The following is a 26,980-nucleotide window of genomic DNA, read 5'->3' on the forward strand; positions in this document are numbered from 1 at the left end:
ACTAATTGATGCTTTCCACTGATTTTTATAACAAAATCCAAGCAGGAAGGTCAAGAATTCCCCTTGAAATGGCATATGTGAGAAGTTGCTTGGGTTTGAAAATATTTCACATTTGGGGCTTGATAATTGTGTCAAATAGAAGCGACATGGTCTGGTGAATAGAGCACAGTCCTGGGAGTCAGAAGGGCTTGGGTTCTAATTCTGACCTCTGCCACTTGTCTTCTGTGTGCCCTTGGGCAAGTCACTTCACTTCTCTGGGCCTCAATTACCTCATCTGTAAAATCAGTTGTATTTCAGTTGTATTTATTGAGCGCTTACTGTACACAGCGTACAAAAAGCTGAGAGAGTACAATATAACATAAACAGACACATTCTCTGCCCATGATGAGCTTACAGTCTAGAGGATAAGTTTACAATCTAGAAAAATTAAAATGGGGATTATCACCGTGGGATCCAAGTGGGACGTGGACTCTCTCTACCCTGGTAAGCTTGTATCTATCCCAGCACTTAATTCAGTGCATGACACATAGTAAGCACTTAACAAATACCATTAAAAAAATAAAAAACACAGAAATTAGCTGGAATTTCTGTTGCAGATTCATGCCCAAGCCGTTTCTATGAGACCAATCCTCAGCTGCCTCCGCTCTCTTTTTGTCAAGAATAATATAATTGAGACCCCTCTCAGGGCTGCTCCTGGAGAGTTTCCAGTACTCCAGTCTCAACTACGGGAGGGAGAGTCAAGCAAAGGCATTTCCATTCCTAGCTTGGGCAGTGGCTAGCGAGTGGAAGGCAATCTAAGAGTCAAAACTCACCCATGCTGGGCAGCAGCAGCTCAGGGGAGAGTCAAGGATGGAGGCTCGAGTTTATTGCCCAGAAGGAAGCAATGGTAAACCAATTCTGTATTTTTACCAAGAAAACACTATGGATAATGCTACCAAAACGATTGCAGATGTAGGTGGGGTGTTCTGGGAGAGATGTGTCCATGGCGACGCTATGGGTCGGAGACGACTTGATGGTATAAGACAGCATAATTGAGGCAGCTAATGTTTATTTCTGTGGAGAGTTTATAGAGTGGATAGCCTCATCCATCAATCAACCATATTTATTGAATGTTGTATGCAGAGCACTGTACCAAGCGCTTGAGAGAGAACAATATAACACTCGGAAAGCACATTCCCTGCCCGCAATGAGCTCAAGGTTTAGACATTAATATAAATAAATTACAGCTGTGGGTGTAAGTGCTGTGGGGCTGAGGGAGGTGTGAATAAAGGGACGAAATCAGGGCGACGCTTTGATGGAATTCAAAGCGTCTTCCGATGAAGCATTTCCGATTCTTCTCACCGATTGCCTGCCTGTCAAGAATCTCCAACCTGAGGCAGGCCATGTGTGTTTCAGCAGTCCTCCCTGTACAACTCAGGGCAAAGAGTCAGTCAGTTGTATTTATTGAGCACTCACTGTGTGCAGAGCACTGTACTAAGCATACGGGAGAGTACAATAGAACAAAAAACAGATATATTCCCTGCCCACAATGAGTTTACAGTCTAGAAGGGGAGACAGACATTAATAGAAATAAATAAATAAATTACAGATATGGACATAAGTGCTGTGGGGCTGGGAAAGGGGAAGAATAAAGGGAGCAAGTCAGGGAGACGTAGAAGGGAGTGAGGTAGGAGGGGGCAAGGTGATTGAGTGCTTTGAAGCCAGGGGTGAGGAGATGTGGATCAGAGTCCATGAGAACTTGCTGTGTACAGAGCACTGTACTATGCACTTGAGAGAGTACAGTACAGCATATGAGAAATGCATCTGGATTAGTGTCCAGTAAGGTAGGGGCTGGAGGTGGTGGGATGGGAAGGGCCCCTCTCTCCATAATAATAATCATAATGATTGGGGTATTTGTTAATCACTTATTATGTGCCAAGTGCTGATCAGAAATAGTCCCTGACCCTCAGGGGACTCTCATTACGAGGCAGAACCATTATTGAATTCCCATTTTACAGATGAGGAAACCAAGGCCCAGAGAAGTAAAATGACTTGTCCAAGGTCACTTACCATGCGAATGGTAGGACTGGGTTTAGAACCCAAATCTTCCGAGTCCTGATCCTGTACTTTCCGCTAGAGAAGCAGCATGGCCTAGTGGCTAGAGCACGGGCCTGAGGGGTCAGAAGGACCTGGTTTCTAATCCTGGCTCCTCCACCTGTCTGCTGTGTGACTTTGGACAAGCCACTTCACCCCCCTGGGCCTCAGTTACTTCATCTGTAAAATAGGGATTAAGAGTGTGAGCCCCATGTGGGACAGGGACTGTGTCCAACCCGATTACCTTGTATCTACCCCGTGCTTAGAATAGTGCTTGGCACATTGTAAGCGCTTAGCAAGTACCATCATCATGCTCAGGGAAAGAACACGGGCTTTGGAGTCAGAGGTCATGGGTTCAAACCCCGGCTCCGTCAATTGTCAGCTGTGTGACTTTGGGCAAGTCACTTAACTTCTCTGGGCCTCAGTTCCCTCATCTGTAAAATGGGGATTAAGACTGTGAGCCCCCCTGGGACAACCTGATCATTCATTCAATCGTGTTTATTGAGTGCTTACTGTGTGCAGAGCACTGTACTAAGAGCTTGGGAAGTACAAGTTGGCAACATACAGAGATGGTCCCTACCCAACAGCGGGCTCACAGTCTAGAAAATTATCACATTGTAACCACCCAAGTGCTTAGAACAGTGCATTGCACATAGTAAGTGCTTAATAAATGTCATCATTATTATTACTATCATCATCGCTAGGCCACATGGGGTCCCTCAAGAAAAAAAGCATGTGTCCTCCCACTGTTTCACACACAGCCGTCCACAAAATCACGCACACGCGTGCTCCTTAGGGTTAGGATGACCACTGAAACTGTCAGGAGACCACCCTCATTCGTTCATTCAATCATATTATTTGAGCACTTACCGTGTGCAAAACACTGTGCTAAGCACTTGGGAGAGTACACTATAATATCAGACACATTCCTTCCCCACAAGGAGAGGCATTAGTGAGGGTCAGGGCGGTGGGCTTCCTTCTTCCTTTCACCCTCACCTGGCAATTGTTCATTCAGTCAGTCGTATTGTGTGCTTACTGCGTGCAGAGCACTGTACTAAGTGCTTGGGAGAGTTCAATACAACAACAGACACATTCACGGCTCTCAACAGGCTTAAAGTCTAGAGGCTGTAGTGACCCAGGGACAAAGTCTGCCCAAGGTGGGAGCCAGCACAGGTGTGTCCATGCTATAATTGGGCAGTGATGTAGTAACCCAGTCATTTCCATTCTCTGCCCTGATGGAGCCCTGGCTATGATGGAGCTTGTCCAGGCTCCATTGGTGGCCTCCCAACAACCTTTCACCCCACCAAGGTGAGGCAGCTAGTCTCCAACCCTCCTAGGGTCTCCCCACTCCCTCCCAACCCTCAAACTAGAAGCAAAAATGCAGATCTGTACTATTTCAGGGAAAACATCACTCATCCGATTAGCTTAACGGAGATTTCACTGCACAATACCATAGCTATTCCTTTTTTTATGGGATTTGTTAAGCGCTCTAGACTGTAAGCTCATCTCTAGACTTTTTGTTCGTTGTGGGCAGAGAATGTGTCCTGTTTATTGTTAAACCATATTCTCCCAACTGCTTTGCTGTGCACACAGTAGGAGCCAAATAAATATGAATGAATGAATGCCAGACACTAGGTTTACCGCACCAGACGCTGTACTAAGCGCTGGGGTTGACACAAACTAATCAGGTTGGACAAAATCCCTGTCCCACATGGGGCTCCCTGTCTTAATCCCCCGTTTTGCAAATGAGGGAGTTGAAGCACAGAGAAGTTAAGCGACTTGTCCGGGGATGCAGAGCAGATAAGTGTTGGAGCTGGATTAGAACCCTGGTCCTTCTGGCTCCCAGGCCTGTGCTCTAACCACTAGGAAATGTTGTTTCTCAGCACTGCTCCCATTCCAAAACGTGACTATTTTTACCAAGAAATCTCTATGGATTCACTACCAGAACGATTGCAGATGGAGAGCAGGGTGTTCTGGGAAAGTTGTGTCCATGGCGTCACTACGGGTCGGAGATGACTCGTTGGCACAAGACAAGAGAAGATAATAAATAATGGATTAGCCTCATAAATACTTGGAAAACAATTCAGTAGGAAGTTGCTCTCTGTACGGTATGGGAAACACTTTTCTTTTTATGAAATACTTTCCCATCAGTACCGATCACTAGAAACTCCCATTTACAGAGATTTTTAACCCCCATCTTCCTTTTCCACAAAGCGCCACGTCACACATTTAAGTCGCTGTCCATTTGATGCTGAATGTTCTGCAATATTTTCCCTCGATTTATTCAGTAGTGTTTTCAAATCAAATCTAGACAAGTATGTTGGAAGAAAATCACTATAGGCTGCCATATTACAAATTAAATAAAAGCGAGACTAGCCAAATCGGGTCATATCTATGCTACAAGATCGATTATTTTAATATCTAAAGATACAGATACAGAACAAAACACCGAGCGTGTTGCCCACTCTGTGGCTTCTTGCTGTTCAACCCCAGTCTCAAATGCTCAGTAAAGAGTGGCACCCCCAGATCTCTGCTTGTTCCCATGTCTGGTTAGGACAACCACCTTAAATTCTTTCATTCATTCATTGCTCCTAGATGATCTGGGTTACATGGACCGTGCTGACCTCTAGCACGACAGTAACGGGGGAAAAAAATTATATAAACTCGTGGAAAAGAGAAGACACTTGAATAACTCTTCTACGCGATCTCAGGAAATTCAGTCACAGTGTTTCATGAGTTAATAGAAATCGGCAGTTAGGCTAAAGGCAAGAAAGGTGCACAGAAGAGTTCTATACTCAAGTAGAGTGTTTAGTCACAAAGTCACTTACTGGCAGAAGCGAACTGACTACCATTTAGGGGCCTCTTCATGTTTAATTTTGTCCCTCCGCCAAAATTAAGGCAGGGTCGCTATTACAAACTTGAATTCGATCAAAAGTTTTGTGGGTTCCAATTATAACTTTTAAATTTTTTTTCCTAATGTGGCCTCCTCTTCCCCTTCCCCCTAAAGTTAATAGCGCCTAAAAAATGGCAAGAGGAAGGAACTGGCAATTCTTTACCTAAATAGAAGACAAAAGGCCAATTGGTTAAAAAAAAAAGTTATAATCCACATAACCTAGTCTTTTATCCCTATGCTATCAATACACACACATATGTATATAATCTATATATATATATGTATACTCAACCTTTTTTCTCAACACAGAAACATCAACTGCATCATAATGCATGTAATACAATTTAATTTATCAACTGCACTTTTCAGGAGACCCTTGGCAAATAAAAAGCCCTGGGCCATATTCACAAAGCATTTAAATGCACTTTATACACCTCTTATGCACAGATAATTCGTAAATTACAACTAGGCACACTAAATATGCAGACTGAATATGGCTTACATCTTCAAGGGGATCCCACACACAGCAAATTCCTTGACCGGGAAGTGGAAAACTTATGGCTGTAACCATTTCAGCGATATTGCTTATCACTGGGTAGTAGAGCGATGAAGCAGAGACAAGAGAGAGTATTTAAGAAGAGCTGGCTCCTCCTCGATGGTGAATAGCGAGATGGTTCCCATACACTTTAGAGTTTCACCAAGCCCTTACCCCTTAGGAAAACAACACCTTCCTGGTATAGGCCAGCTAACAGAGAAATCGCGATCGGGTCGGGTTTGCCGGTTAAAGTTTTGGGCAGCTTGGAAAGATAAAGTTAAGACCCAATAAGTAGGCGAAGTCTGGTCAGAGCACATGATAGATTGCAGTTGGGTCGGTCTAGAGACAGGGTGGGATTTCAAGTCATTTGATCCGAATATCCGTTCCTTTGGTGCTGTAGTTTCTCTGATGGCCGATGATGGATATTACCTCAGTTCTGCCTGGCTTTGATTCCTCCAAGAGTAGAACCGGAGTCTGTAACCGATGTGTAGTGCATGCTTAGGTCTTCCAGACAAACTGGAAGGGGCCAGGAATCCTGTCTGCCCAGCGTGCTTTGGAAAACCTGGCTCAGTGCCCCATACAGCTGGAAGCTTAATAAGGGCTGTTAGGTGAGAATCTCCATAATTATCACTGGGCATTGCCTTTTGGTTCAGAGAAAGATTCCTCTGGCGGTTACACAGCTCTCTTGATATACACACATCAGGTTTCTTTCTATGTGCAGCTCCATCACAACAATGCACCCATTGCCTCAGCACTCCAAACATTCATTTTCTCTTCAAACGCCCAGAAAACACCAGCAACTCCATGGCAGCTGAAATCTTTTTTTTTTTTTTTTTTTTGGTGAAAACTTCATTTGAGTTTTACTTCTTCAGGTTTAGAAGAGCTTATGAGCTCCAGCAATGGTTACAAAACTGGGCAAGTAGATAAGTTACTAAGGGCCTCTGCTCTTCATATATCTTTCTCACCATCTGTTGGGCTATGGCGTGGTTTAATGAATTAAAAGTCATCTGCCCAACGTTTAGTTTAGAAGGTACTCTGGCTTGAAAGAAGAACTTAAAACTCTAACAACGATAACACGAGAGCAACGATCAAGCACGACTGCAACTTGAAGAGTAGTTAAGCGGCCTGAGTTACCAGCTCAGGATTTTGCGTTTTCTCATCTTTATTTTCTCTCATGTTGGTCTATGAAATGACGTGGTCCAGGGAAAGGTTGACGATGGCAATTGAGCTTCACTGAAAGTTGAGAAGTTAATGCGGTTTTGCTTTCCCTGAAAAAGGATGAAAATAGAAATGTGTGGTTGTGGTAATATTGGGTCTGTGACCTTTAGATGCTTGATATTCACCCCACTCCCAACCCCACAGCATTTATGTATATATCTTTAAATTATATATTATAAATTATTTATTCATATTAATGCCTGTCTCCCCCTCTAGATGGTAAGCCATTATGGGTAGGGAATGCCTCTGCTAATTTGGTTCTATTGCACTCTCCCAAGCACATAGTACAGTGCTCTGCACAAGCGCTAAATACATACCATTGATCGATTGATTGACAGTTCTACGTTGTACTTTCCCAAGCGCTTATTCATTCAATCGTATTTATTGAGTGCTTACTGTGTGCAGAGCACTGTACTAAGCGCTCGGGAAATACAAGTTGGCAACATATAGAGACAGTCCCTACCCAACAGCGGGCTTAGTATACTGCCCTGCACAAAATAGGTCGTTGGGGGCAGGAACGTATCTATTTGTTGTGATATTGTACTTTCCCAAGCATTTAGTACAGTGCTTTGTACACAGTAAGGGCTCTGTAAATATGATTGAATGAATAAATGCAATTGATCGACTCGGAACACGCTACTCTCTGTCCCTGAGATTGGGAATCCCAAGGAGAAGCGATTTCATTACCTCTCATTCCTAAAAGATTTGAAGCCTTTAAGATGCATCAGCCCTATTGGCCAACAACAGCATGTTTCTCTTCAGTAGGTTTTACCTGATCTTCTGAGTTCTTGCAGAGCTCAGATTCACCTGAAAAATGAAAATTGAATGGTTGGGGAGTGAAAGGAAGCCAAATGACCTGACCTTGTAAGATGTCAACCAGGAACCTCGTTAGCTAGCCCATTTATCCAAGGGTTCCAGCACTGGATTTATACAATGGATTAGGATTTTGTAAACCACAAAACTGTACATACATTTGAATATATCAAAACTGCATATCCCACCTTCAAAGCCTTATTAAAAGTCCATCTCTTCCAAGAGGACTTCCCTAAGTCTTCATTTTCTCTTCTCCTGCTCCCTTCTGTATTGCCTTTGGACTTGGACTTGTTCCCTTTATTCACTTCTTCCTCACCCCCTCAACACTTATGTACAGATCTTTAATTTACTTATTCACATTAATGTCTGTCTTCCCCTGTAGACTGTAAGATCGTTGTGGGCAGGGAATTTGTCTGTTTGTTGTATTGTACTCTCCCAAGCACTTAGTACAGGGTTCTGCACCACAATAAGCACTCAGTAAATCCGATTAAATGAATGAATGATTGAACTCTTTTCTGTTGTACTCTTCCAAGAGCTTAGTCCGGTGAGGTGCACACAGTAAGAACTCAATAAATACAATTGATTGATGTCAACTATGATAATAGAATAAATCAAATATTTGTAAAAGCTTGTGGGCAGGGAACATATCTACCAACTCTGTTACATTGTACTCTCCCAAGTACTTAATGCAGTGCTCTGCACACAGTAAGCCCTCAGTGAGTATAATTAAGAGAGCAGTTGAATTTCATTTTTTTTTTTTTACAGTCTGTACTTTGAGCTGACTCTCCTGTGAATCAATACCTTACCATAGCAGGAGAGTTTGCATATGCCAATGAAGCTTAGATCTATACCATCGAGAGATACTCTCCCTAGGGTTACCCACAAAGGAAGGGTCTAAGTAGAAGCATCAGACGAAGTTAATTAAATCAATTTAATGAAATTAAACCAAAATGGCCTTTGGAAGGCCAAATGACTCGACTTAGCATATTTTGGACACCATAATCAGGACGACTAATTCTCCGGAGAAGACACTAATGCTAGGAAAAGTCCAGGGAAAACATGGAAGAGGCAGGCCAACAGCTAGATGGATGGAGACCATAGCAACAATAATGGAAGAACCAATAGAAAGGTTGGGGATTATGGCAGAGGACAGGACGTTCTGTAAAAAGTATATCCCTGGAGTCGCTGTGAATCAGAAACTACTCGAGGGCATTTAATAATGATATAACTTTGAGCTGAATACATTCAAAATGTTAAAACTAAAAAAGAGAGAATTTAAAAAATACCCAGAGTCTCATTTTCAGTTCTATGTCCATGATACTAAATAATTCAGGGAGCCTAACAATGGTTTTGATGGATGATAACACTCCTATGAAAAACTCTAGGATGCTTAATCTTGGAATCATGCCATTATTGAATAAATCTGAAGTTATAAGAAGGGAAGGAAGTACAGAAAATGATCCGTTATCCTGGGTGATGTCTTGAATCATTGACACAAAAATAAATCAGAAATGGAGACAGAATTATCAGGGAAGTTGGTGGAATGGGGTAAAGAAAATAAAACACATTTTATATACCCTATTGCTCAGGTTCCATTATCAGGTTATCACAATTCTGTTCTAAAAACACGTTTGGTCTCTTCATTCTTTATCACTGTAATTGTCTTTGATATTGATTATGTGTTTCATCCTTCCTTATGTGTCCTGTCTCCTGACCTCTCTCCCCTCCCTTATTCCTAGATTGTGAGCTTCCTTGAAGAACAGGGACATTATCTAAATTTCACCTATGCATTTTTTCCCCAGTGCTTAGTACACTGCTCTGCACAAAGTAAGCTCTTAATAAATATCATTACAACTACTAATTACCGGAATATCCAAAAATCATTGCAGGGAATACGCTGTCTCTGGAATAGTTAAAAGCAGCATGGCCTAGTGGGTAGAGCAAGGGCCCAGGAGTCAGAAGACCTGAGTTCTAATCCCTGCTCTGCCACTTGTCTGCTATATGACCTTGGGCAAGTCACTTCACTTCTCTATGCCTCAGTTACCTCATCTGTAAAATGGGGATTCAGACCGTGAGCCCCACATGAAACAGGGACTATGTTCAACCAGATTAGTTTCTATTTACCACAGTGCTTAATACAGTTCCTGGCACACAGTAAGCACTTGGAAAGTAGCATAAAGAATGGTATTTTGGGTGTGATATTGTGGCCGATAGTACTAATTAAGGACTCAAAAGGTGCCAAATACTAATTGAAGTGCTGGGTAGATAAGATGTTATAATGATATTAAAAATGATAATGGTATTTATAAAACACTTACTATGTGTCAGGCACTGTTCTAAGTGCTGGGGTAGAAACAAGCTAATCAGGTTGGACACAGTCCCTGTCCCACATAGGGCTCAGAGTCTTAATCCGCAATTTACAGATCTGTGTTATTAGATCATATTTATTGTTTATTATTTATTTTTGTATTGTACTTTCCCAAGCACTTAGTACAGTGCTCTGCACAGAGTAAACACTCAATAAATGCCATTGATTAACAGGCTATTTGAAAACATTCTCCCAGCCCCAAAGCACTTACGTACATATCTGAAATTTATTGATTTGTATTGATGTCTGTCTCCCCCATTCTAGACTGTAATCTCGTTGTGAGAGAATGAAGCAGCATGGCTCAGTGGAAAGAGTCAGAGGTCATGGGTTCTAATCCCGGCTCCACCAAATGTCAGCTGTGTGACTTTGGGCAACTCACTTCACTTCTCTGTGCCTCAGTTACCTCATTTGTAAAATGGGGATTAAGACTGAGCCCCACGTGGGATAACCTGATCATCTTGTATCACCCAGTGCTTAGAACAGTGCTTTGTACATAGTGCTTAACAAATGCCATCATTATTATTATTATTGTTGTACTGTGCTCTACCAAGCACTTAGAAAAGTGTTCTGCACACATTAAGCGCTCAATAAATATGACTGAGTGAATAAGAACAACAATAATAATAATGATGGCATTTGTTAAGCGCTTTATTATAGGCCGAGCCCTGTTTTAAGCACTACTGGGGGAGATCTGAGGTAATCAGGTTGTCCCACATGGGGCTCACAGTCTTAATCCCCATTTTGCAGATGAGGTAACTGAGGCACAGAGAAGTCCAGTGACTTGCCCAAAGTCACACAGCTGATCAGTGGCGGAGCTGGGACAATAAGTTACTGTGGCTAGAAGAGTGGATTTTTCTTCTTCTTCCCCACTGTCATAGAGGCAGCCTTTCCAACTTTCTAAAGGTTGAGAAGACATGCCGGTGGTGATTCCTCCCATTGCCTAGGCTGGAGCTAGGATTAATGGGAAGTGCTCATGATGGCATGGGGGCAGCACAGCTTCTCTCTCATGCTACAGTCTTTAAGAGTCCAGTGGTGAAGAAATGTGCTATTTGTTCCTTACTGGACATTTCTTGCTGTTCAGTGTCTAGATAGGAAGCTCACTGTGGACAGGGAATGTGCCTGTTTATTGTTACATCATATTCTCCCAAGTGCTTAGTACAGGAAGCACAGTACAGTATAGGAAGCAGCGTGGCTCGGTGGAAAGAGCCTGGGCTTTGGAGTCAGAGGTCATGGGTTCAATTGTCAGCTGTGTGACTTTGGGCAAGTCAATTCACTTCTCTGGGCCTCAGTTACCTCATCTGGAAAATGGGGATTAAGACTGTGAGCCCCACGTGGGACAACCTGATCACCTTGTAACCTCCCCAGTGCTTAGAACAGTGCTTTGCACGTAGTAAGCACTTAATAAATGCTATCATTATTATTATTATTATTACAGTGCCTGCACACAGTAAGCCCTCAATAAATACTATTGAATGAAGTAGTGAATCTCTGCTCATGAGCTGGGAATAACTAGATGGTGAAGCTGTCCTGTTTTTCTGTCCCAGATTGGAGGCTTATCAACTCTTTTGCATTGGATTCTCCCAACTGCTTAGAAAGTAAGTTCATTGTGGACAGGGAATGTGTCTCTTAGGTTGTATTGTACTCTCCCAAGGGCTTAGAACAGTGCTCTGCACATGATAGGTGCTCAATAAATATGACTGACCACAGTGCTCTGCATGCAGTAAGTGCTCAATAAATGACTGACTAGACTACAGTGCTCTGCACACAGTAAGTGCTCAGTAAACAGTGTTGATAATAATAATAATAATGATGGCATTTATTAAGTGCTTATTATGTACAAAGCACTGTTCTAAGCGCTGGGGAGGTTACAAGGTGATCAGATTGTCCCACGGGGGGCTCATAATCTTATTCCCCATTTTACAGATGAGGTAACTGAGGCACAGAGAAGTTAAGTGACTTGCCCAAAGTCACACAGCTGACAATTGGCGGAGCTGGGATTTGAACCCATGAACTCTGACTCCAAAGCCCATGCTCTTTCCACTGAGCCACGCGGCTTTGATGACCAACACATTGGTCATCACAACACAATCAATCATATTTATTGAGTGCTTACTCTGTGCAGAGCACTGTACTAAGCGCTTGGGAAGTACAAGTTGGCAACATATAGAGATAGTCCCTACCCAACAGTGTGCTCACAGTTTAAAAACACAACACAACATTGTGTTGTGATGACCAACGCATTTCAAATAAAAAGATAAAATAATAGATAAATAATAAATAATTCTTATAGATGCAATTTTAATAATCATAATTGTCATTAATTATCATTATACTAAATAAATAATAAAATAATAAAAAAAACTACATGAAGCATCTCTCTGCTGAAGGCTTTGTTTTCAGAACCCCCACGTGGATAGTGGGGAGAAATGATTAGTCAGTCAGTGAATCATATTTATTGAGCGTTTACTGTGTGCAGAGCATTGTACTAAGCAAGTGGGAGAGTATAATATAACAGGTACATTCCCTGCCCACAGTGAGTTTACAGTTTAGAGGATTAGATTAGACTAGGGGGAGGTCAAAAATCTGAATTGCTGCTTGTCCACACAAAAAGAGAGCTGATAGCGGGGTTCTGTAGAGACACTATAGCATGTCGGGACTCTAAGCATTTTAACTTTATCTACAGACAGCTTTATCGTTATAGATTGAGAAATAGCATCGTCCTCGTGGATAGAGCACAGTCCTGAGAGTCAGAAGGATCTGGACTCTAATCCCAGCTCTGCCACTCATCTGCTGTGAGATCTTGGGCAAGTCACTTCTGTGTGCCTCAGTTACCTCATCTGTCAAATGGGGATTAAGACCGCGAGCCCCACGTGGGACATGGACTGTGTCCAACTTGATTACCTTGTATCTATCCGAGTGCTTAGTACAGTGCCTTGAACATAGAGGGATTTAACAAATACCGTAAAATAGAGCTGGAGGTTTTCTCTTCCTGGGAGGATGGTGGCATAATTAAATATTTCTACTATTCCAATTGTCACTGGGAAGTCGTGTCCGTCTAGTAAAGATTAGCCCAAGTTTTCCAGAACAAGGAGGAAAAAGACAGGGAAGAGATGGGTAGAAGCAGATAACAGCTGACTGGATGATTTCACTCATTCATTCAATTGTATTTATTGAGCGCTTACTGTGTGCAGAGCACTGTACTAAGCACTTGGGAAGTACAAGTCATCAACATATAGAGACGGTCCCTACCCAACAAAAGGCTCACAGTCTGGAAACGGGCTCACATAAGCCCTAATACTGCACATTTAAATATTTCCTTAAAAATCAGTGAATCAATCAATAGTATTTATTGAACATGTATTGTGTGCAGAGAACTGTTTTAAGCACTTGAGAGAATCCCATACAGTAGAGTTGATAAACACTATCCCTGTCGGCAAGGAGCTTACATCCTACAGGAGGAGGCAGACAAAATAAATTATGGATCTGGGAAGTGGGAGAATATAAGGACAGGAGTGCTGTGCAGTGTTCAGAACTGTTTTGGTTCCCCATCCACTTTACCTTCATTTAGAAACAGAATCGACCTCCTAAAATACTATCTAGCAAAACTTGGGGTCATTTATCCTTAAAGATGCAAAGATTAGATCATGACTATTCCCAATGTCTTGGTGGATATGTGCCCATGCATAGTGTATGTTTGGGGATGGTGGTCTGTCTGACGTGGATTTTCTGTGTCTCATGGTAGTTCAGCTGCTTCATACATGAATTTTCCTGTCAATTCACGTATGAAGCAGCTGCAGTATCGGGACACACAGAAACTCCATGTTGGACAGAGATAAGACTACTGAGGAGGCAGGTTAATCTGTAGCCAATTAATTTTCAAGGTTCGCCCTGTGTTTTACCATAAAATTGCAGCAAATCAAAGTGAAAACAGTGAAAGAGCTGATGTTGGCAACTCTGAGAGAAATGAAAACCCCAGGATGGACCATGTTGGATGAAACCCCATTTTACATGCTCCAAGCTCTCCTTGTTTTGACAGTCATTGTGTTGAAGTGCTCAGTGCAGTAATCTGCACACATTAAGCACTCAGTACAAAATTACTGATGGATATGGGGTCCCCAAAACACCAAAACAGTTTGAACATCAAGCTCCTGGACTCTGAAGACATCTACAAGGAGTTCAGCACCAACACTGTCCTGTTGAAATAAGAAAATCAAACCACCATCCTCAAATATACACTATGCATGGGCACGTAGCCACCAAGATATTGGGAATAGTCAAGCACTCAATAAATACCACTGATTGATTGAATGGATTTAAGAGAGCCGTGAGACGGATGTGAATAGAATACCAACTTTGTAAAGCACTTATTACGTGCCAAGCACTGAACTAAGTGCTGGGGTAGTTACAAGATAATCAGGACCCACTTGGGGCTCGCGGTCTAAGCAGGAGGGAGAATAGGGATTGAATCCCCATTTTGTAGATGAGGGAATTGAGGCACAGAGAAGTGTAGTGAGTTGCCCAAGGTCACACAGCAAACAGGTGGCAGAGCCGGGATTAGAACCCAGGTTCTCTGGCCCCCAGGCCTGTCCTCTTTCCACTAGGCTACTCTGTTTCTCCACTTAACATTTGTTGAGCCCAATAGGAGGCCAGAGATAGCTCTGACTTTGAAACAGCGATAAATGAGGTTATTAAAACTATTGACGTAGCCTAATATGCCTGAAGAATCAAACACTCCTGAAACTTATAAAACTTTCCTCTTGAGAATCTGTGCTCTGATATGAGCATTCTACTAGAGATTTTGAAATACTACCAAAATGCCGTTTCCAAAAGCTTTGGGCCTAGCCAGGTATTTCCCAGGAGAGAAATCCAGGTATATGGTTTATAATAATAATGATGGCATTTATTAAGCGCTTACTATGTGCAAAGTACTGTTCTAAGCTCTGGGGAGGTTACAAGGTGATGAGGTTGTCCCACGTGGGGCTCACAGTCTTAATCCCCATTTTACAGATGAGGTAACTGAGGCACAGAGAAGTTAAGTGACTTGCTCAAAGTCACACAGCTGACAATTGGCAGAGCTGGGGTTTGAACCCATGACCTCTGACTCCAAAGTCCGTGCTCTTTTCCACCGAGCCACGCTGCTTCTTATATTGCTTTTATAAAACACAATATGATTGAATAATAATAATAATAATGGCATTTATTAAGTGCTTACTATGTGCAATGCACTGTTCTAAGCGCTGGGAGGGTTACAAGGTGATCAGGTTGTCCCTCGGGGGGCTCACAGTCTTAATCCCCATTTTACAGATGAGGTAACGGAGGCACAGAGAAGTTAAGTGACTTGCCCAAAGTTATACAGTTGACAGCTGGCGGAGCTGGGATTTGAACCCATGACCTCTGACTCCAAAGCCCATGCTCTTTCCACTGAGCCACACTGCTTCTCAGTGATTGAAACAGTCATCTATGAACAGTTTACAAGTAGGAAAGCTTTCAAGAGGCGGGAACTGAATTTTCTTAAACATGAGAGATTTTACCACTCCCCTGACGCTCACCATATAAAAACAATTTAATTTCCCATTCTACTGGGGCACTTTGCCCGGATTGGTTTAACAGCTTTAATCATTTTAGAAGAGCTTAAAAAAAAACCAGAATGATACAACAGAATAATAAGTTAGAGACAAGTCTTTTGAATTATGTCTTGCTAAATTTTAGAGTGGATCACATATATTTGCTCTTAGAACAGATACATACCCAGTATGCAACTTCAGTGACTCTTTGGTTTTATAAAACTACCCAACCTGGGAAAAGATTCCTTTTAGCTTAATTATGCCATGGACCTTGTGGTGAATTTTGTTTGGTGGATTAGTTAAGCAGTGTGGTCTAATGGAAATTACTCAACAAATGCCATTTAAAAAAAAAAGAGTAAAGGACAAAGGGTCCTGTGATCTTGGGCAAATGACTTAACCTGTCTGGGCCTCACTTTCATTATCTGTAAAATGGGGGTTCAATACCTGTTCCTCCTCCCCCATAGACTGTGACTCCTGTGTAGCACAGGAACTGTGTTTTTTTTGTTTTGTATTTTGGGGGGACTTTTTATGGTATTTTTAAAGTACTTACTCTTTGCTAGGCACTGTACTAACTCCAGGGTAGATATAAGTTAATCAGGTTGGACACAGTCCCTGTTCCACATGGGGCTCACACTCTTAATCCCCAGACTGAGCCCCCTTTTTCCTCTCCTTCTCCCCATCCCCCCTGCCCTACCTCCTTCCCCTCCCCACAGCACCTGTATGTATGTTTGTACAGATTTATTACTCTATTTTACTTGTACATATTTACTATTCTATTTATTTTGTTAATGATGTGCATCTAGCTTAATTCTTTTTGTTCTGACAACTTGACACCTGTCCACATGTTTTGTTTTGTTGTCTGTCTCCCCCTTCTAGACTGTGAGCCCGTTGTTGGGTAGGGACCATCTCTATATGTTGTCGACTTGTACTTTCCAAGTGCTTAGTACGGTGCTCTGCATACAGTAAGCACTCAATAAATATGAATGAATGAATTTACAGATGAGGTAACTGAGGCCCGGAGAAGTTAACTGACTTGCCCAAAGTCACATAGCAGGTGGCAGAGCCGGGATCAAAACCCAGGTCTTTCTGACCACCAAGTTTGTGCTCTTTCCATCAGGCCACACTGGTCACATCTCCTCCCGGAGCTCTTCCCGATTCCCTCTCCCTTCTGTGTCGGCTATTCACTTGGAACTGTACTCTTTCAGCTCACGACTATTATTATGAGAGAGTAGCCCTTCCCTCCTCTACCACTTCCAGCCTCTACCGTATCGGATGGCCAGGGAGTTTTTCTGGGCTGTGGTCCTCTTCTCCCCCCAACTGGCTTTAAAGCACCCACTCACCTTGCCCTTGTCTACCTCACTTCACTACTCTTCTACTCCAATCCAGTCCTCACACTTTACTCCTCTAATGCCAACCTTCGCACTGTATCTCCATCTTGTTATCTTGCCGTCGACGTCTCGTCCACATCCTTCCTCCGGTCTGGAATATCCTCCCTCCTCATATCGGACAGACGTTCATTTCCCCCCGCTTCAAAGTCTTATTGAAGACAAATCCCCCCTAAGAGGCCTTCCCTGACTAAGCCCTCCTCTCCTCTTCTCCCACTCCCTTCTGTGTCCTCCTGACTTGCTCCCTTTATTCAACCCCCCTCCTAGCCCCACAGCACTTACGTCCATATCTGCAGTGAATTTATTCATTTAAACCAATGTCTGTCTCACCCTCTAGACAGTAAACTCCTTGTCGGCAGGGAATGTGTCTGTTTTGTATTGCACTCTCCCAAGCACTTAGTACAGTGTGCTGCACACAGTAAGTGCTCAATAAATACAGTTGACCAACTGACTCTTAGCCATGCCCTGAGATGTTTAGGCAGGACTGCTTAAACACACATGACCTGCCTCGGGTAGCAGATTCTTAGCAAACAGTCTGTGAAAAGAATTGGAAATTCTTCACTGCAAGGACTTTTGAATTCCATCAATGTGTCGCCCTGATTTCATTGCTTTAGATAAGCAGCATGGCTCAGTGGAAAGAGCCCGGGCTTTGGAGTCAGAGTTCATGGGTTCAAATCCCGGCTCTGCCAATTGTCAGCTGTGTGACTTTGGGCAAGTCACTTAACTTCTCTGTGCCTCAGTTACCTCATCTGTAAAATGGGGATTGACTGTGAGCCCCCCGTGGGACAACCTGATCACCTTGTAGTCTCCCCAGTGCTTAGAACAGTGCTTTGCACATAGTAAGCGCTTAATAAATGTCATTATTATTATTATTATTATTTACGTCCATATCTGTAATTTATTTACTTATATTAATGTCTGTCTCCCCCTCTAGACTTGTTGTGGGCAGGGAATGTTATCTTGTACTCTCCTAAGATCTTTGTGCAGTGCTCTGCACACAGGAAGCCCCTTCCTTCCTCTGAGCCCCTTCCTTCCTCTCCCCCTCATCCCCCTCTCCACCCCCATCTTACCTCCTTCCCTTCCCCACAGCACCTGTATATATGCATATATGTTTGTACATATTTTTTACTCTATTTTACTTGTACATATCTATTCTATTTATTTTATTTTGTTAGTATGTTTGATTTTGTTCTCTGTCTCCCCCTTTTAGACTGTGAGCCCACTGTTGGGTAGGGACTGTCTCTATATGTTGCCAACTTGTACTTCCCAAGCGCTTAATACAGTGCTCTGCACACAGTAGGCGCTCAATAAATGCGATTGATGATGATGAGGAAGCCCTCAATAAATACCACTGATTAATTCATTAATTGGCAAGGGCCGTACCCCATAATTTTTGGACAAATTAGGAAGCTGTGGCATCCAGGTCTGTTCTTGGATTTCAAAGGCTGTCATTCCCTCTAGACACTCTACTTTGCGAGGTTCTCAGAGGGCAAAACAAAGAGATTCCCTCCTACACTAGAATTGATTCTCCTAAATGTGTAAATTGCTCCAGAGAGATCTCGTACAAAGAACAGACTCACAGCCTGCCCTTCTCTCCTGAAAATGACACTTTGGACAAGAACCCACCCATCTGATCGATCCTAGCTTTGCTGATTTAGGATAGACTCAACCTCAACATGCTTATTGTTGTATTGTACTTTCCCAAGCACTTACTACAGTGCTCTGCACACAATCAGTGCTCAATAAATATGACTGCATAAATGAATGAACCTCAGGGCAAAGATGAGTGACAGAAATTCCAGAATGGGAACTCTGTGGAAGCAGGGCCCCTTTTCTGAAGCCACGGGAATGTATCAGAAAGTCATGGGTTCTAATTCCACCTCCACCACTTGTTTGCTGTGTGATGTTGAGCACTTCTCTGTGCTTCAGTTCCCTCAGCTGTAAAATGGGGATTGAGACTGTGAACCCCACGTGGGACAGGGACTGTATCCAATGTGATTTGCTTGTGTTCACCTCGGTGCTTAGAACAGTGTGAGAGCTTCACAAATACCACAATCTTTCATAATTATTATCTAGGAAATATTCCAGGACTCTGTCTCTCTTTCATGGTACTAAGACCGAAAAGGCCACTTTATTTGTGGTAGAATTGCCTTTATTTCTCAGAGACGTTGAGCCGATCCCTATCCAGCAGGTCCGTTGCCATTTCAGACAGACGGTTTATAAACGGCCCGGTCTGAGCAGGGAAGAGGCGGGCGGGGAGATGTCAGTGTTTCCTCGAGCTAGCCGGCTGTGAGCTTTTATCACTCTTGGGGCTCTTGGTCTGCTCTGATCTGGTGCGCACTCCCTCCTTGAGATTTTCCTCATCTGGATGAGGAATCGTGCCCCATTTCAGCCGGAGCAGGGGCTGACTACCGGAAGGAAGATCCCAAACTGGATTTGCCGCCGAGTCGGGAGCTGATGCTCCCGCTAAGGATTGGCCATCACTGCCTTCCTTAACGCTCTTACTGTCTGAACTGAATCCCTTGTCCTCTAACTTTGCACCGGGGGATGGTCTGTGTTTTTTTTTCAGTTTCCGGTCAGGCCTCTGAACGCGTTCTGTAAAGAAGGAACAAAATATGGAAATCCGATATCAATGGACGGGAGGGGTCGTGGTTCCGAACCAGGGTCACCGAGGCTAGGATTTCTTGGATTGACACTGGCACTGTGGAGGGAGAAGCCTAAAGATGTGTTTCCTCTTTTAGGTTAAGCTTTAATGAAACAAGGCCCCCTGACAACCAGAAATTCAAAGATGAGGCTTCCTTAGATGGAGAAAAAAACACCCCAAATTGTGTCAACAAACTGCTAGTATTAACTTGGACTTCTTTCCATCAAGGACTGAGTGTGATCTGACAGTTGGTTCAGTTTATGAACTCTTCAAGTTGTAGCTCTTTGTTTTTTCCAGGAAGCAGTGTGGCCTAGTGGAAAGAGCACAGACCCAGGTATCAGGGGCCCTAGGATCTAATCCCAGCTCTGCCACTTGAATGCTGTATGATCTCAGGCAAGTCAATAATAATAATAATAACAATAATAATAATTGTTTCAGGTTGGATACATTCCTTGTCCCACATAGGGCTCACATTCTTAATCCCCATTTTACAGATGAGGGAACTGAGGCACAAAGAAGTTAAATGACAAGCCCAAGGTCACCCAGAAGAAAAGTGGCAGAGCCAGGATTAGTTCCCTCATCTGCAAAATGGGGATTCAAAATCTGTTCTCCATCCTGCTTATTCTATGTGGGACCATTAGGGTCCTGATTACCCCAGATCTACTCTGGAGCTTAGTGCAGTGCTTAACACATAGTAAGCGCTTAAATACCACATTTCTTTTTCCAGAAAGTAGTTCTGTTCCATAGGGGCCAAAGCGGCATGTCTAGGCCCAACAATTGGAAAGCCTCCGGAAGGGAAGGGCGTTTACATCCCAAAGGGGCACAGTGGAAAGGTGAAATCGGTGGCGACAAGATGGTTGCGCACTTTGATGCTTGTACACTTCACTTTTTGGTGGGGATGGTTTTTGTTTTACCCTGGTGACGAACAGATGGAGAGAAAGAAGGTTTAGTTGGGGGAGATTTTGTAGTAGAAAAACCTAAAGAGAGAACATAGAGAACCAAAGGGGAGCATTGGTCCTCTGACTTGAGATTTCAGGACCCAGAATCTGCATGAAGGACTTGATGACCAAGCTACCTGTTTAAGTAACTCTCACATGCTCTCGTCCCCTTAGGCTGAGTATTGGCACAGGACACAATGCAACCATTTGTATAGATTTATTACTCTATTTTACTTGTACATATTTATTATTCTATTTATTTTGTTAATGAGCATCTAGCTTTATTTTTATTTATTCTGATGACCTGACACCTGTCCACATGCTTTGTTGTGTTGTCTGTCTCCCCTTTCTAGACTGTGAGCCCATTGTTCGGTAGGGACCATCTCTATATGTTGCCGACTTGTAGTTCCCAAGCGCTTAGTACAGTGCTCTGCACACAGTAAGCACGCAAAAAATATGATTGAATGAATGAACCAAAGAGTAGTCTGAAAGGGCAGGGGTGCAATCTACTGCAAATTGAGAAGCAGTGTGACCTAATTGATAAAGGAGTCAGAGGACCTGGGTTCTAATTCTAACCCCATTGTGTGTGCCTGTTGTGCGACCTTGGTCAAGTCACTTAACATGAGAAGCAGTGTGGCTCAGTGGGAAGAGCATGGGCTTTGGAGTCAGAGGTCATGGGTTCAAATCCCAGCTCTGCCAATTGTCAGCTATGTGACTTTGGGCAAGTCAGGTAACTTCTCTGGGCCTCAGTGACCTCATCTGTAAAATGGGGATTAAGACTGTGAGCCCCCCGTGGGACAACCTAATCATCTTGTAACCTCCCCAGCACTTAGAACAGTGCTTTGCACATAGCGCTTAATAAATGTCCCCCACCAAAAAAAATTGGGATTAAGACTGTGAGCTCTATGCGGGATAGGGACTGTCCAAACTGATTATCTTCTATAATAATAATAATAATGGTAATTGCTAAGTGTTTACTATGGGCCAGGCACTGTACTTAGTGCTGGGGTGGATACAAGCAAAACAGGTTGCATGCAGGCCCTGTTTCATGTGGGGCTCACAGTCTCAATCCCCATTTTGCAGATGAGGTAACTGAGGGCCAGAGAAGTGAAGTGACTTGCCCAAGGTCACAGAGCAGACAAGTGGAGGAGCCGGGATTAGAACCCATGACCTTCTGACTCCCAAGACCATGCTCTATCCACTACCCCAGCACTTAATACAGTGCCTGGCACAGAGTACGGGTTTAACAAAAACCATCATTATTATTATTATAGTTAGTGCTTAACAAATATCATAAAAAATTGGCTTAGTGAAGAGAACATAGGACTGGAGGAGTCAGGCGATCCAGATTCTAATCCTGGCTCTGCCACTTGTCTATTGTGTAACTTTGGGTAAGTGTCTTAACTTCTCGGTAACTCAGTTTCCTTATGAGTAAAATGGGGATAATAATTGTGGTTTTCATTAAGTGCCTAGTACTGTACTGAATGCTGGGATAGGTTCAAGATAATCAGATTCCCAGACTGAGCCCCCTTTTCCCTCTCCTCCTCCCCATCCTCCCTAGCCTTACCTCCTTTACCTCCCCATAGCATCTATATATATGTTTGTACAGATTTATCACTCTATTTTACTTGTACATATTTACTATTCTATTTATTTTGTTAATTATGTGCATTTAGCTTTAATTCTATTTGTTCTGATGATTTGACACCTGTCCACATGTTTTATTTTGTAGTCTGTCTCCCCCTTCTAAACTGTGAGCCTGTTGTTGGGTAGGGACTGCCTCTATATGTTGCCAACTTGTACTTCCCAAGCACTTAGTACAGTGCTCTGCACACAGTAAGCGCTCAATAAATACGATTGAATATGGGGCTTGCAGCTTAAGTTGCAAGGGAAAAAGGTATTGAATCCCCCATTTTACAGATGAAAGAAATGAGGCGCAGAGAAGTTGTGACATGCCCACTTGTAAAAGGAGAATTATGACTGCGAGCCCCATGTGAGACAGGGACCTTGTCCAACCTGATTAACTTGTTTCTACCCAAGCTCTTAGAGCAGTGCCTGACACATAGTAAGTGTTTAACAAATACCTAATTATTATTATTATGACTGACAGAACTCTGAATTCCTAGTTAGAAATACTTGTGCTTTGTGGCCAAATTAAAAAAAAAATGTAATAGTTATCTGGGCTCAAAAAGAGATAGCTCAGTGTGGAAATTGTAATATTAATTCGTATTGTGACTTTGACTTTGACTCCAACTGTCTATCTTCCTCCAGGCTGCTTCCAAATTCTGACATGTTACACCTCCAAGGGTAATACAACCCTTTTAACATGCTCAAGCAAGAACTATTGTCAGAGCAAAAACAAGAGAATGACATTCAGGATACATAGGTATATTCACCAACTCTGACATATCAAAGGGAGGGGCAGAGAAGAAAGAGGTAGAGAATGTCAGAGAGAGATTGAATGAGGGAAATTGAGAGGGAGGGAAAGAAAAGAGGGAATGGGAGAGAGGGGAAAGAGAGACATTGAAAGAGAGAGAGAAAGGAAAGTGGGAAATTGAGAGGGAGAAAAGGGAAAGAGAAATTGAGAGAGAACATGATTGAGAACTGAGGCGCAGAGAACTAAAGTGACTTACACAAGGTCACACAGCAGACTAGTAGTGATGCTGGGATTAGAATCCAGGTCCTCTGATTCCCACGTCCATGCTCTTTCCACTAGGCAATGCTGTTTTTCTTATATTATTTCTTAAGTGCTTTTTTTGTGGTACTTGTTAAGCGCTTGCTCTTTGCCAGGCACTCTACTACATGCTGAGGTAGATACAAGCTAATTGGGATGGATGCAGTCCATGTCCCACGTGGTAACTGAGTCGCAGAGAAGTGAAATGATTTGCCCAAGGTCACACAGCAGACAAGTGGCAGAGCCAGGTTTAGAACCCAGCTTTTTCTGACTCCTAGATGTGTGCTCTATCCGCTAGACCATGCTGCTTCTCAATTATGCAATGGACCACTGCTCTGCCCTGCCCCAGTGCTTCTTGGTTTCACTGTGTCCCTCAGCAAGAATCAGCTTATAGGGATGAGAGTCTGCTGGAGTTGTTAATTAAATCGCTAGTTCTGTCACCTGTTTCTTCTTGCAGATTCTGGGTCCCCAAATCTCATGTCAGAAGGACCAATCCCCCTTCTGTGTTCACTATGGAAACCTCCATCATTTACGGAACACTCACAGGTACGTGATACCGTGCTAATCACTTACATTAAAGAAAAGACCAAGGATGCCCATCTATAAGGAATTTACCTTGAGACGAACACACAGTGAACATCGATAGGTAGATGTAAATAGGGGAATCCAAAATGCAACCTAACAAATCTGAGAGGCTAATTAAGACAGAACGAGATTGCCTTTCAAGATTACCTCCATTCTGCGTTGGTGATCGATTCAAATCCAGACAGGTGGAGCTAAGAAAGTCTGGCACCTTTCCTTGTTCAAGGATGTGGAGTTCATTCATTCATTCAATCGTATTAATTGAGCATTTACAGTGTGCAGAGCACTGTACTAAGCACTGGGAGACTACAGAACAACAACAGACGCATTCCCTGCCCACAGTTGGCTCACAAAGGGGGAGACAGTCATTAATATACATCAAGAAAGAAATGAATAACTAAAAAGAGCTATTTAAATCAATCGATGATATGTATTTACTGTATGCAGAGCATTGTACTAAGTGCTTGGGAAAGTACAGTATATTAACATATCATTAATTGTTGTCTACAAAGCTTAGATCTCCTTAAGGAAAAGGTTCCCTCATAAAGAACATAGTTTCTCTGGCTACATCCATGGATGTGCCTTGTTCCACCATCCCATGTGAAAAAGCAGCTCCTCCGTCCTGCCGAATCGAAAGGCTAAAATCAGGAGAAAGACTTTCTCAAAGAAGTTCCTGGGGCACCCTAGTTTGATAAAGGTATAGCTTCTTGTCCAAATACTGCTAAAGTTCACATCCTCAATCCCAGTTGCTTCTCTCACCAGTAATTTATTTTAGTGTCCATCGCTCCTGCTGGATAGTAAGCTCCTTATAGGCAGGGACTGTGCCTGCTGTCTCTAGACTGTATGCTTGCTGTGGGCTTGGGCAGGGAACATGTCTACCAACTTTGTTATATTTGTCCTCTCCCAAGTGCTTAGTACAGTACTCTGCATGCGGTTGGCGCTCAATAAATACCATTGACGATGATGACTCTGTTGTACTCCCCCCAGTGCTTAATACAACAGTACAGAGTAAGTGTTCAATAAATACTGCTGATCAAATGACTGATTAAATCTCTAGGCAACCCCGATGCACCACACAGAATGAAACCGAATGGCAAAGAGGAAGCAGAAACGTGCAATATGCAACCTCAAGAAAATACCAAGGCTATTGCATTCGTGGAGGGAAGGTGAGAAAAGGCCGAGGAAAGGAGAAATACCTTGCAGGGCCAACTCTTTCCATCGCTCTTTATTCTGCTGAATGATATCCACCAAGTTGTTCTTAAAGCCCTTCAGGTCCACAGATGCAAGGGAATAGTTGGAGGAAGATGGGCCTTCGTTGGAAGTGAGTTTTCCACTTGTTTTTTTCTGGGCGTCGGTGACAGTTAACCCTCCATCACTGTTTTGGGGGGTTGGGGAGGGAGAGCAAGGCAAACAAACTCCGTTAGAAACTATAGGCAATGAATCCTGAATTCCGCTGTGGGGGAAGTAGGGCCAAAATGAGCTGGGCTTGGTTAGGATGACCTTTTTTTTCTTCTTATGGTATTGGTTAAGCACTGTGGGGAAGGAGGGAGAAAACAAGCTAAGCTTGGTCTGGGTATTTGGGACCAATAATTTTATCCTACAGGGCAAGGAGAGCTGGTTAGTAGCGCTAAACTCCTGGGACCAATATGGGTCTCATTATTATTATCATTGTAATAATAATTGTGATATTTAAGTGTTTATTATGTGCCAGGACTAAGTGCTGGGGTAGATACAAGGTAATTGAGTTGGGCACAGTCCCTGTCCCTTATGGGACTCACAGTCTTAATCCCCATTTTACAGGTGAGGTAAATGAGGCCCAGAGAAGTGAAATGACTTTTTTTGATGGTGTTTATTAAGTGCTTACTGTGTGCAAAGCACTGTTCTAAGGGCTGGGGAGGTTACAAGGTGATCAGGTTGTCCCACGGGGGGCTCACAGTCTTAATCCCCATTTTACAGGTGAGATAACTGAGGCACAGAGAAGTGACTTCCCCAAAATCACACAGCTGACAATTAGAGGAGCCGGGATTTGAGCCCATGACCTCTGACTCCAAAGCCCGGACTTTTTCCACTGAGCCATGCTGATTCTTTAATAATAATGGCATTTATTAAGTGCTTACTATGTGCAAAGCACTGTTCTAAGGGCTGGGAAGGTTACAAGGTGATCAGGTTGTCCCACGGGGGGCTCACAGTCTTAATCCCCATTTTACAGGTGAGACAACTGAGGCACAGAGAAGTGACTTCCCCAAAATCACACAGCTGACAATTAGCGGAGCCGGGATTTGAGCCCATGACCTCTGACTCCAAAGCCCGGACTTTTTCCACTGAGCCATGCTGATTCTTTAATAATAATGGCATTTGTTAAGCGCTTACTATGTGCAAAGCACCGTTCTAAGCGCTGAGGAGGTTACAAGGTGATCAGGTTGTCCCATGACTTATCCAGGTTCACTTTGCTGACACGCAGCAGAGCCGGGATTAGACCCCAGGTCCTTCTGACTCCCCCTGTGCTCTATCCACTAACCCACACTGCTTTCCTATGTTTAAGTGCTTACAATGTGCCACACACTGTTCTAAATACAAGTTAATCAGGTCAGACACCGTCCCTGTCCCACATGGGGTTCACAGTTTAAATAGGAGAGAGAACAGGTATTGAATCCCCATTTTGCAGACGTGAAAACTGAGGCACTGAGAAGTGATTTGCCCAATGTCACACAGCAGACCGGTGACGGAGCTGGGATTAGAAGCCAGGTCCTCTGACTCCGAGGCCCGTGCTCTTTCCACTATGCCACGCTGATTTTGCTGGAGACAGTTAACACATCACATGGGGTAACCTCTTAGAAGGACCCAGGATTGCTCTCATTCTGCCATTCTCATCACCCCAAAACAGTCTGCATCATTGTTCCTCAATTCAAATATCTGTGGATGAAATCACTGCTCTCAAGAAGCTGTTTGGGGAAGAAAAGTTGTCTGTAGGGTGACCTTGGGCAAGTCACTTCACTTCTCTGTGACTCAGTTCCCTCATCTGTAAAACGGGGATCAAGATTGTGAGCCTCATGCGGGACAGGGCCTGTATCCAACCCAACTACCTCATATCTACCTCAGCGCTTCAAATTCAAAGTAAACTGGTTCCATTTTAGACTGTGAGCCCACTTTTGGGTAGGGACTGTCTCTATATGTTGCCAATTTGTACTTCCCAAGCGCTTAGTACAGTGCTCTGCACACAGTAAGCGCTCAATAAATACGATTGATGATTTCCCACCTTCAGTACTCAGGTGCTCTCCTGAAAATTTGAAAAA

At 43.2% G+C, this 26,980-nt stretch overlaps 1 protein-coding gene across 7 annotated transcripts in view; it reads right to left on the reverse strand.

Annotated features, from left to right (window-relative positions):
• Nucleotides 1-5,866: 5,866 nt before the first annotated feature.
• Nucleotides 5,867-26,980, reverse strand: part of PDE1A (phosphodiesterase 1A) — a 213,518-nt gene continuing 192,404 nt past the window's right edge. For 5 of the 7 annotated variants that reach the window (XM_038751267.1, XM_038751264.1, XM_038751266.1 and 2 more), the window contains 2 exons: nt 24,884-25,062; nt 18,979-19,444 (listed from right to left, as the gene is read on the reverse strand). In XM_038751267.1, the coding sequence (XP_038607195.1) occupies nt 19,113-19,444; nt 24,884-25,062 (511 nt within the window). In that variant the 3' untranslated portion in view covers nt 18,979-19,112. Of the gene's footprint in view, nt 6,770-7,406; nt 7,527-18,978; nt 19,445-24,883; nt 25,063-26,980 lie in introns of those variants that run through there. The other 2 variants (XM_038751270.1, XM_038751271.1) reach the window with 2 other exon arrangements.

This window comes from Tachyglossus aculeatus, chromosome 9 (assembly GCF_015852505.1).
Source record: "Tachyglossus aculeatus isolate mTacAcu1 chromosome 9, mTacAcu1.pri, whole genome shotgun sequence".
Classification (NCBI taxonomy): Eukaryota; Metazoa; Chordata; class Mammalia; order Monotremata; family Tachyglossidae; genus Tachyglossus; species Tachyglossus aculeatus.